We start from the raw sequence: 12,279 nt of genomic DNA on the forward strand, positions 1-12,279 counted from the left end.
ATTGCTCAGACAGCCGGTACCAATTGTATCTCTGCCTATGACTTCATCCCCATAGATTTATGCATATTATTCAGCAAGAGACCCATATGGTCTGCATATGGCCTGCCACGCTATAGCAAGCTAGCAATCTTGACCACTTTTTTCTGCGTTTGACGAGGCAGTAATTAATAGTGTTGAGGGTTCTCTGGGAGCAATACTTCTTAACGTTTCTCAGCTACAGTAAGCCTGAAGAACACTGAGAAGTGGATGCCTGTTTCCTGACGGCACAGTTATTTCAGTTTGGGAGATTAAGTCATTTCTGTTCTTCAATGGTATCAAGTCCAGACAGCTGTGTGTGCGTGTGATAAACATAACACTGCCCAAAAATGACTCACACAGAACTTTACCATCCCTAACCTCACATCTCCAACCCCGTGGCCCCCGGACGCATATACACACCCCATCAGATTTACTCACAAACACACACACACACACACACACACACACATATTTGAGAGTTAACAGAACAGTGACTCACACAACCATAAATAAATATCCTGTGTGAATAATAAACTTTTGCACGCTCTATGTGTGTATATGTGTGATTGCACAGTGCAGTTTATATAATAAATTAAACACAGCACAAAGCGGGGTGGGTTGGCCTCTTTTTTAGATGTGAGAAAACCTGGCACAACAGGAAACAGATTGTGGAACAATGTGTTGGAGGCGAGTGCGAGAAAGAGAGGGGGGCTTCCCCTTTTTCACTGCGCCAAACAGAGGTCCAAGTCAATGGAATGGAATACTGGATCGTATTAGCACCAGTGAATCATTTTATATGTTTACACCATAATCACAACATGGGCCGGCATCTCCCTCTCACCTCCAGGTGGTCCTGCTTCTCCTGCAGAGCCTCTAGTCCGCAGCGGTCTGGCTCACACTGGACAGCCATGTCTGTCTCCTTCTCTAGGATGTCCAGGCTGAGCTCCTTGCTACAGCACAGGCACTCCTCCACTCGCACAGCCAGCCTGGCATGCTAGTGTAGTGCAAAGTCATCATGAGTACTCGTAGGATGTCATTAAGTCATTATACTTCACTATGTAATATTTGTTTTCCAATGAGAGCCACATTGCAAATTAGTGCTTAAAATGGTGTCATGGAGTCCCCTCTGGGCATGTGTATATGTGCTATTTTGACATGTGTACTGCTTTTTTACCCAGAATAAATCGAATTAACGAAAAAACACTCATGCAAGGAGGAGTGGTGGCTCATTTGGGGCCTATTAAAGTACACAGCCACAGACAAAAGCAAACCAGATGTGGCTCTATTGGTTTGTGCAGCTGTCTCCGACAAATGTAGATGGACTTAAAGACTTTTCAGCATATCTAATATCAATATAACTTAACAAACATAGCGGCCAACAGCTGATTTAAAAATCTAAAGACTGCTGACTTGAAACAGTTCAATATAAATTGAGTCTCATCTCTTTACCTTGCTCAGCAGCTCCTGGATGGCCTGGTCGTGACTCTGCGACCGGCCTCTTTCCCTCACAGTGTCATTCAGCATCTCCACAGCCTCTCGTAGTTCCTCCACAGGGTCGCCCATGCTTTCTATCAGGGGCTCCCCACCGCCACTGCTTTGGAGTCCAAGCATGGCAGGAGCTGAGGAAATCTCACTGTGGAGAGGCTGTTTTGTACAAAGAAAGGATTGTTATTGATTTAACTACTTGATTGGTGTGAAAGGGCACATTAAACACATCATTAAAAAGGTTCTATTCACCAAAATTATGAAAACATAGACCAAGTGGTATCTAGCCATACAGAGGGTTTTGGTTTTATGCGTCCAAGTTTAAAAATATTCATCTCTGAGATTTCTGCTGCTACCCCAGAACAATGGAGATGAACTGAGTTTTGCTTGTGGTGCTCAAAGCATTAAAGAATTACATTTAAAAATTCAACAGAAATATATATGCCCAGAAATGGTGTTTCCATTACTCTGAATAATCCACACTGTCAACCAGTTTTTTGGAAGAAAGTAGTACTGAAGAAGCATAGTGAGGTGTGTGAATTATTCAAATTAGTCAGGAAATTTCTGTAGAGACACGTTACTTTGGGCATCATAAAATGAAATTCCGTCCACCTCCATTCCACTGGCACACTGAGCTGTGTCTCACCTGGCCCAGGCTGTACTGGCTACCGTTGAGCTCCTGGCTCTCCTCCAGCTCCACGCGCTCCAGGAACTCCGTCAGCATTCGGGTGTCCTGCAGCTCCGAGCTCTGCTGGGTCAGGGCACTTTGGACACGGTGGTACCTGGGAAACACATCATTTTTAAACTACCAGCTACACCTTAACTGTCATCCACATCCGCATTATACAACCCTGCATCCTTCAGCAGGGCTACATTACACAGGCCTCAAGCAGCATATTGAGTGCATTTTATCATGCTAGAAGGCTGCTTATGTAATCATTTTTCATGTGTCACATAAACATATGCTGTACTTCAGAGAATGAAGGTACCCTGTCCGTGCAGAGTTTATATTTGAGATGGTAAAGGCAGCAATTTGAAAGGGTATTTTTTCCAGAATAAATGAGCCTTAAGTTGCTTGCATACAGTGATAAATAATGACATCAGCCCAACTGTTTTACAGCTGCTTAGTGAAAGTTTCTACCTGCATCAATGGTTCCTCAGACTGCACAAGTGTCCATCCCTGCCCCATCTAACACCCCCACCCTGGAAACACTTAAACTGAGTCCTTTCCGTGTCTTTATTTGCTTTGGTCAGCTTGGTGCTATTTACAGAGTCTGACCTTGTGTTAATGGGCCTAAGTACGTCCAGTAAAACAGCCAACATCATAAGGTTTTTACTGAGAATCCATGGCAACAACCTGTCTTTCGAAGGCCAAGCAAAGAGAGAGACGTCATCTTGAAAACATGGAGTGGGTGACTCTGACACACACTGACAAGCTGTGGGTGAAGTGCATGTCAAGACTGTGGGGTAGACCTCGCTAAGTGCTGCATGAATCACAAATGAATAAACTTGAGCCTTGCAAAGAATGAGCACATGGAGAAAATATTTTGCCAGATTAGAAAAAAAAGCTACTTATGGATATATATTTTTGTGGTTTATGGGCTGAAATTGTTTGTTTTAAATAAAAACTGGGGATTTTATGAATAAACTCTTCCATGTTGGATTTCAGAAATGGCAAGCCTTAACCTGTGACTTCTTGGAAACACTGACAAAATTCTTATTTTATTTCCTGACCACAGTAACAAGCTAAACCACCAGGGTAGAGTCTGATTGTTTGAATCCATAACATGAGTCTTCCATGATGAGAGATGTCAGGGGGCTACAACTGATCTCTCCCTCTTGTCCTCTGAAAAACTCACTTTCTTTCTACCTCCTCCATACGTGTTGGCAAGCCTCGTGTGTGTGGGTGACTGTGGCCATGGAGGCGGTCCACCTCCTGCCTGAGAGCACTGAGCTCCAGGCTGCGTGCTGCCACCTCTTTCTCCAGCAGACAGCTTTCCCTCTCAGCCATGCTCATTGTTTCGGGGTCACCAGCTAGCGAAGACTCCTTCATGGAAAGCTCCACGGACTCCAGCCAGGCCTCCAGGCTGCCCAGGGCCTGGAGCACTTTAACAACCTTGACAGTAGAAAAACGGAGAATCAGATAGTTTTTGGGAGAGACACAGGATAAGTTCAGTGAGGTTTTCCTGCTGTGATTTGCGAGTGATTTAGTTGTTTTAGTTCACTGCGAAAACAATCAGAGGTGATGTACTGTACAGAGGAGACAATAATGGGTGAATTATTGTCATCAATCTGGGTGGATTTGCAGCTGCTTTTCATCCTATAATCGAATTATATGGCAGTGCAATTTATATTCTTTGGATTAGTATTCATAAATTTTGGGGGAAATACCTTGCAGACTCTGCCAATTAAGTTAGTAAAGATGAAAGTAAATGAGCTTCTAACCATGTGTGTATGAACAGCTCAGGCACTGGGCCAGCCTAAAGCTTCTAACAATGGGAGAATTGAACCAGAATCATCTGTCATAACTATAAATTTCCCCTATAACTTCAGAGGTAAGTGACTTAGGAGGAGTGCCTGTTATGAGATATTTTATGAATCTTACCCTAAAACCCAGCTCCTCTGAGGCCTGCAGAAACACAGCATTCCTCTGGTGCCTCCTCCGCAGTTCTTCCCACAGGACCTCCAGCTGGCTGAGGAACTCCTCGATCTTGGCACTGCCTGGGTGCTGTGCACGGACTAGCCCGCGGCCCTCCTGAGGACGGGGCGTTAAACCGATGAGAGCATGTGATGACTAAGGGATTTATGTTGCGAAACACAAACCTAATCTGAAGCTTTGGGTAACTAAAGCTGTCTCAGATAAAATGTCAGCTCGTTATTTGATTAATACACAAACCAGGCGTTTCATTTAAGGAATTCATCCAGAGCTTGTGTTTGCAGAGAAACTGTAAATGTGACAGGATAGTTTAAGCTTACCCTTTTGACCACCTCTATTCTGGCTCTGTTGGTGAGGATTTCTTGTTCGAGAGCGTGTTGGCACCTCCTGGCTGATTCCAGCCCCTCAACACTGGCTATTGAACACACCTGTGTGGCCATGGACACGTTGTCTTTCAGCCAGGACAGAGTCTGAGATGTAGAGGGGAGATGAATAGGGAGAGGGAAAGGGTTACAGAGACGGACAGTTAAAAACAAGACGAATAGCGGATCACAGAACAAGAGAGATGACATTTAGCTGAGCCAAAGGTAACACAGCAGCCAGGATCCAGGTGATGTTTCCCATCCTGACTTTTAAACCCACCCAGCTTTTGTCAAAGAAAATTAGGACAATTACTGGAAATGAGTAAATGTGATATAATGTCTGTGGCTGGTTACCAGAAAATGGTGTAATAACTAATGAGTACAAATGCAGTGCTGAATGACCATTCATAGCAATGAATTCTGAGGCTGAGGTCATAGGATTTGATGCAAGATGAACCATTTTTGTTTCAATCTAATGGTCTGTGGAATATGTAAATAGTTTTGAAAAGTGATTTGTGATTGGAAAGGGAAATGCAGGTGTGCCTGGCAGGGGTCAAGTCACCTTGTCAGCAGACACGGTGAACTTCTGGAGCTGTACATGAAGCTGTGGGTGGCCTCGCGGGGCAGCAGCAAGCTTGGGCTCAACTCTGAGCTTCCTGCTGCAAAGAAAACACAGACATGTGACTCCAATTATGACTTACATAAAGACCTCTCATTATGTAAGTCAGAGAGAGAGAGAGAGAGGGAGAAGCCAGACTGAAATGTCACCTTTCCCCCTTCAATTGATGTCTGACGATGACATCATTTGCACAGGCCGGGCCGTCTCCCATGGGTGAAGAGGTGTGGTTCACTGATTGCTGCTCCTGGCTTTGGCAGCTCGCTGTTCTCCTACCACTCCCACATTCAAGGGTACTCTGTGGACAAAAGACAACAAGTCTCTGTAGGAAAATCCAAATGATCAGCAACATGCCATGTGAGTAATGTTTTGCTTTTTCTGTCAACTGTCCACTGAGTAAATGTTGAGTGAATAGGTGCATAAACATCTCAGATGGAGGATTTTATGCTGTGAGCAGTCAGTAGACAATGAGGCGTTGCTTTAGCTCACTGCTAGTGGGAATGTTACAATGTGGCTGGACGCTGGACAACATGGAGAGTTGCCCAGCGTAGAGTAAAGTCTCTCCTGTAAATGACACAAAGCATACTTACATACAAAGGTTGCTTATTCTCAGTGAAATACCCCAAACCAGACCGAAGACAGAAGCTGTTTCTTCTCTTTGACAGCATCAAAATTTATAACAAAAATACTAAAGATGGCAGAAAAAGTTTAATCAAAATTGCTTTATGAATGAACACATTAAGAATAACAAGGTTGCCAACATGTGCTATACCACTCTGATGACTAAAAAGGGCCACTACAGTTGGAAATACAACCACTTTTTAAACCCCCAATCCCCAACTCTCATTAAAAGGCAGCCATGTTTTTTCAGCCATAGATACTGATTTCCACGGCTCTCCACTCACACTCTGTTTAGGACTATGCAGTGGAGTTTTTAGTAAGGTCAATGCCAGAGCTGTAGACCTTGTCTATGTGCAGAAATATATTAAAGACGTCAACAGCCATTAAGCGTCTTTTACAACCTGAGTACTTCTAGGGTTGGCCAAAGGACTCTGCAGAAAGGTTTCCAATGAGGGCTACATGTATCTGAGTGGGATATCCTGATAGTGGGTCCTTTCACCACCTGCACTCCACTGCAAAAGGCTGTCTCTAACACTGAAGTGCAACAGGAATCTTAGAGATGTTATTTATTCAAATGTGTGGTTTTCTTTTTTGTATGGCATGTACTTATATTCTTTGTGTTTGATGTGTAACTGTGAAGCACTATGCAACCAAGGTAAATAGATTTGCTTGTTTTAACTACTAAAACCGGTTGGCATAAACATAAAATAATTAAATTAATTTTTAATTAAATTATTTAATTAATTAAATTAAAATTAAATTAATTAAATTATAAAATTAATTAAATTATTTAATTAAAAATAAATAAATAATTAAATTAAATTTACAAAGACATACTTTTAATGCTGACATTTCACTGCCCAACTGTAAAAAAAATGCAGATCATGCTGTGTTAATTGTCCTACATAATATAAAGTCTTTTACATATGCCAGCAAAAACAGTGCTGGAAGAAGTAAGGGTAACAATCAGCAAGGCAAATATGAATTTGTCAATGCTTTCATGTTAACAAATCAGAAATGCTGATTTTATATGACAGCCAAAAAGCACGAAACAGCCATTAATAATAGTGTTTTATGGAGCAGCTTTAATTTAACCACATTATTTTCTGACTGGGCTTATAGAAGAAGTGAGTCAGAGAGCTGGAGAAAAGTGTCACCTCAAAAATTATGCTAGAGTTGCAGTAAATTGAAGGGGTCTAACATAATTTGCTAACACGCCAGTCATTTTATAGGCTCAGTCTGAGTTTCAAAGAGTACATTATCGGCCCATTTATGTGTTAAAACTGCAAAACTAACAAACCGGTGTGATTCATTTGACAGGGTTGATAACCATCGCTGACATCAACTCCCTTGATATTTGCTTCTGTCCTTCATACTTCACAGTGGCTTCCACTGTAAACAACTCCTGTGGTGTACTCAACATCCTGCTCTGCCATATGAAAAAAAATGATGTCAGACACAGCAAAAAATAGCCTTTTTAATGATTTGTTATGTCATATTCGATGGTATTCTGTGTTTTTAGGCTTCATCCAATCACCTCCTATTTCAGCATACTTCTTCTTATCTAGGTATGGTTGATTCTTATCTGTTTTCTACTGATCTCCTCTTCCCCTGTGTGTCTTTCTGCAATGTGCTATGAAGTGATGTCAGCCAAGAACTATCACTTAGCACCAAGCCCATCTGGTCTGCAGCCCCAGCATCTGGCTACAATTAGTCAGAGAAACAGACGATAGCCATGTTTACCTTCAGAAACAAGAGGCCATACTACTGCTAATGCTGGCTGCACTAAAACAGAATCATAGACACTGATGTATAGATTATTATGTATGCACACATATAGATACTAAAACCTTTATATTTACCATTAATCAGCTGAGTTCAATTGCACAAGAGAGGTAGAGGCAAAAAGAACAATACACTGCACATACACATACACTGCATACACTGAAAATACTGTCTGCTAGCACATATGTAAATGTCTCAGAGTCACCACCAGCTCACAGACCTGTGCAGCTGCATCTGGCGCCCTTAAAAATACTGTAATCAATTCAGCACACCCAGGAGCTGGAGTTAAAGCGCTACAAAAGTATGTGACAAATTACTTTTACTGTTTGACTGGTGGTTGTGCCTGGCACTGAGTTTGGCCTTCGGGCTCCAGGGTTTTGTTCAGATTGTCTTATTAATTCTCAATAAAGAGTTAACGAGTGGTGCTCCCACAGACAGTGCACCAAGGTAACTCCCAGCTCCCAGTGCAATAAACACAACTAACTGCTGTTAGAGGGCTCAGGACAGCCATGCCAACAAGCTCAGCGCCTGTTGAGAAAAACAACTGAGTCTGGTTCGCTGGCCTGATCGGCCCTTGTCACAGGTGGCGAGGCCACATAGCCAGTAAGAGCCTAAACACAATAGCAGGGAAATTGAACCCGAAAAACAGGGAGAATGGAAAGAGTGAAGTTTTCTCTCCTCAACCATATGGGCACTTTCTCACTGGGCAAAACAAGGCCAGAGACTCAGCAGGGACTTCACTAGAGCTCGGGGTCAAAAACATGAGAGAAGCACTACATCATGGGATGCCTCTGGGCTAAACAGACAGTAAATAGCCACTGTGCATTCACTTATGGATTGTAAAGGGATTTAATGTACTTACTTAAATGCCTAAATATAAACATAATTACTGGTTTTTAACATACCACACACTTAAGTTTCTGAATACCTCCTCTTCTAAGACACGCTAACAATATTTCAGCAGTGGGGCTACTATAGGAGCGCCCACATGTTCAATAAAGTGCTGGTTGGCCTCCAAGATGAAGAATGTCGTGTCTGAGGAGTCCACATGCTCTGCAGATTATCCACTCACCCTGGACTGACCCATCATCTAATAATATAGTATTAATCCAATGACTGTGTACTTTTGTTAGAGCAGTTGAAAGCCAAGATATTATTCTACCATAAAGTGAAAGGATATGAAAACTATTAGGATTTTGGGTCGGAGGGAAAGACTTATTTGCTCTGGCCAACCATTCAACCATGTTGTACAGTCACGGCTTGACATTTTTCATGGAAACTTATGGTATTCTTGTGCCAGGGTAAATAACACCTCTAAAAGCTCTTCCTGTGACTCCTACGGGGCAATATTCATAATATTTGCAGAATGAGGTTCCTCTCAAGAGATAGAGAAGAGTGGCCGAAAAACACAGCGCTATGTTATAAATGTGTTTTATCCACTGGGGCATTGGTCCTTGAGTTTCAGAGCCTTGCTGGGTTTTATCCTAACTAACCAAGGCTGTTTCTGAAAGGCGATATTATGAAGTGCAACTAACTAGCTGGTAGGATGGAAAACCAGCAGTATGCCGGGCGCCAAGACTAAACTGCTGCTCTACATCACATCTGACAGACTCCAAAAACACAGTTATTTAGGAAAAACCTTCTCAAATTGTAAATCAGCTATTTTCCAAACCAAAGGACAAAGTGCGTCACTTTCTGTGCCCGCAGATGTCGTAAGACTGGGAGAGGATGAACTCATCTTTCACCAGCAATGATGGTGTTGTTCTGTCCCAGTTGGGAGCCACAACGTGGTCACTCCAGTAATAGAACAAAATACCAAAGCTACTTACCACACAGCCTTTCAGACGATTCTGCTCTTCCTTCACCTCCTTTCCCATGATCCTTTGTGTCTCCATTCCCACGTTGCCCTGGGGTTCTCGGGCCGGTGTCAGCGGGTCAGCTTCTTCCCTGGTGAAAGTGGAGCCAGTGGGAGAGAGTGTGGTCCTGTCACTCCTACAGAGCGGGCAGAGCAAGAGGTTACTGTTGTGCCGACAGCAGGGCTTTAGAGCCCCACGATGAACTCCAATTATGGGTTTGAAGTTTTCTACCAGTGTTTGTGTTATTTCGTTTAAATAGCCATGAAACACAGCTGATAAGACGGACGAGATGATGTAATATTTGGAACTAAAGATAGCCTGCCGACATGAGAGGCTCGCAGCCTGAGAAATATTTGGAAAGCAGGAGATGTTGGAGATGGATGTCAGAACTGTGGACTCCAGTTACTCCTGACCTTATTTATTATTATGAGCATGGAAAATGTTCAGTCCTTCTTTGCCTAGGCAGGGTATAAGGATTGCAATGATTCTCTGTCCAGCACTTTGATCATACTGATATCAAACCTGATGTGAATATTCATGAATCCTAATCATATTAATGACTCCCTGACCTCTTCTCTAGCACAGCTATCATGAAAAATCTAATGGGCACATGGCCTTGAAATTTACTGAACACATAAATGCTTCACAGAGGACTACCCTTCACATTTTGGACAGTATCCCAAAAAATGCCACATATTTCACTATGCATCCATGTAACTGATGCCAGTTATTCAGTACAGACCACAATGTACAATCAATGTGTCATTTGTATTGTATTGGTTTACATATTACCATAACATTTAGTCAACATTTGGCTGCACAGTACTCATTAAGTGTTATTCAACTGATCAGAAGTACACATCACTTTTCCTTTAGAAAAAGTCATATGATATAAAAGTCAGAATCACAACTGTAGGCTATTAAACAAAACATTTGTTTTACTAATGCTGTAAAAAATTATAAAATACTCTTGTAAACACTTTTTATCTGAGATTGAGAGACAGACAGTTTCAGGTGACTGCAAGATTTTAAGAGTGAGGAGAGAACAGACCGTGTTGCCAACTTGACTCAGTCAGCCAAGACATTATTCACTCACTACAGTAATCAAACACATGGTGAAATTCCAAAGCAGTGCAGAAAAGTGAAAATTATAAACTAAAAAGTGGGTGGTGATTGATGCTCTGTGTGGTAGTCGGTCTCCAGACGTGCAGACAGACTCGTCCTTCACTTTGCTTATAATTTTTCATTGATTCAAATCCAAATTAAACAAGGCTAATCAAGAGCGAGAGAAAACTCTTTATACAAAACTAATTTTCACTTGGAAAACGTCTTCTAGGTTTTGCTGGTGTAGACTTTTAATGTAGGGGACCAGTAGAGTAGTAACAGAAAAATACAGTTCCAGCTCAGTGGAAACCTTTGGTGCTCCAATTAGTGGATGAAATGGTGCATGTATTCATAGGGCCACCATAGTTGTTGGTGGTATCCTTGGCTGGCTGTCTTACCTGAAAACCTTCTGAAGAAGGGCCCAGCAGTCCTTCACCTCGCTCTGCTTCTGTGTGACGCCAGCAGCCAGGGCAGGATGCAGATTAGACAGCTGGGACACGCTCACATCTAGCATCTACCACACACAGGCCTGTAGGTTAGGTAGAGAAGGCTTCTGCAACACACTTTCAAGATCTGACTAGACGGTGCTGTTTTAGCAAAAAGACGTTTTTCCTACCATGATTTGACTGGCGATGTCACGTATTTCCCTGTCTCCGAAGCTGTCCAGCTCTTTAGAGGCAGATATGCTTTTCTTCTAAAAGAAAGGATACGTATCAATGATGGAATTTCTGTGTGAATCTCAGATGTAATTGGAGAATTAACAGTTAAGCAGCCAGGGAATTTTACCATGTTATTAATAGCAAACAATGTATTATCAGCCTGCTGGTAGAATGAGGAAACCTCCAGTGCAAGCTGAAGATTTTCATGGTAGTTTTTCAGATGAGACTGAACCTTCAGCCACCTAAACACACAGCAGATGACAACACAAACAAGTTCAGTCTTCAGTTTATCTTTGGATTAAAGATGTTTCATGCTGCGTACATTTTCAATCTCAGTTTAAGGGACACAGTGTACATTTTATTTATGTGTTTCCTCTTGCTGGAGATGTTTTTGCCATCTGTCTTCCCTTGTTTCTCCAGTTTTAGGGCCAAGTGGTTGATCTCCTCGTGGAGGTTTCTGTATAGCTGCTCATCCTGCAGGGAAACAGTGGAACACAATCCAACTATGACCTCAGCTGTCTTTACCATACACCCTGAGAGACAAATTACAGTCAGCCATAGATAAAGGCCTGGGAAACCTCTACAAAATTGTAATATAAACCATAAACATATGGAAATGTGTATATATTTTTTACCCAAAGAATGTCGTTTGGCATGTAAAATGTTTTTATCAAATGCTTTGTTAATACATCCCTGTGTTTGTTCCTTTATAATGCTCACCTGTTTCAGATCTAAAATTCTTCTGGTCAGCTGCATTTTGTCGACATTTTCCCCGAGGACATTTACCAGAGCCTGTTCCTCTTCCTGCTGGCACACATAAAAGTCAGTGTTTATAGCTCCCCATTTGTCAGGAACCCAACCGTTATTTCTTTTTTAGAGGCACCGGGATTATACCACATTATCCCTGCTACCAAGGAGGATGCTAAACAGAAATAGCCCTCAGCATGAGGAGAGAAACTTTGAACTTGATACTATTGCACAGAGGAAAGGATGAGTGGAACTAAATGGAGAATACCGTCTCCCCTTGGGATGGATGTTTTATAGTTCATAAGCAACATCCTCCATTACATTCCCACAGGTCCATTATCAATCATCAGTTCCCTTGTGCCAGACACAG

At 42.2% G+C, this 12,279-nt stretch overlaps 1 protein-coding gene across 4 annotated transcripts in view; it reads right to left on the reverse strand.

The window, feature by feature from the left end:
* Positions 1-12,279, reverse strand: part of LOC121912139 (spectrin beta chain, non-erythrocytic 1) — a 29,273-nt gene that overhangs the window by 10,086 nt on the left and 6,908 nt on the right. For 2 of the 4 annotated variants that reach the window (XM_042434226.1, XM_042434223.1), the window contains exons 6-19: positions 11,883-11,969; positions 11,518-11,636; positions 11,290-11,404; positions 11,120-11,197; positions 10,902-11,017; positions 9,373-9,535; positions 5,290-5,435; positions 5,084-5,180; positions 4,480-4,629; positions 4,109-4,258; positions 3,363-3,619; positions 2,150-2,285; positions 1,468-1,662; positions 860-1,012 (exon numbers count right to left, since the gene is read on the reverse strand). In XM_042434226.1, coding sequence (XP_042290160.1) covers positions 860-1,012; positions 1,468-1,662; positions 2,150-2,285; positions 3,363-3,619; positions 4,109-4,258; positions 4,480-4,629; positions 5,084-5,180; positions 5,290-5,435; positions 9,373-9,535; positions 10,902-11,017; positions 11,120-11,197; positions 11,290-11,404; positions 11,518-11,636; positions 11,883-11,969 — 1,962 coding nt within the window. The remainder of the gene's footprint in view (positions 1-859; positions 1,013-1,467; positions 1,663-2,149; positions 2,286-3,362; positions 3,620-4,108; positions 4,259-4,479; positions 4,630-5,083; positions 5,181-5,289; positions 5,436-9,372; positions 9,536-10,901; positions 11,018-11,119; positions 11,198-11,289; positions 11,405-11,517; positions 11,637-11,882; positions 11,970-12,279) is intronic. The other 2 variants (XM_042434224.1, XM_042434225.1) reach the window with 2 other exon arrangements.

This window comes from Thunnus maccoyii, chromosome 14 (genome assembly GCF_910596095.1).
Source record: "Thunnus maccoyii chromosome 14, fThuMac1.1, whole genome shotgun sequence".
NCBI lineage: Eukaryota > Metazoa > Chordata > Actinopteri > Scombriformes > Scombridae > Thunnus > Thunnus maccoyii.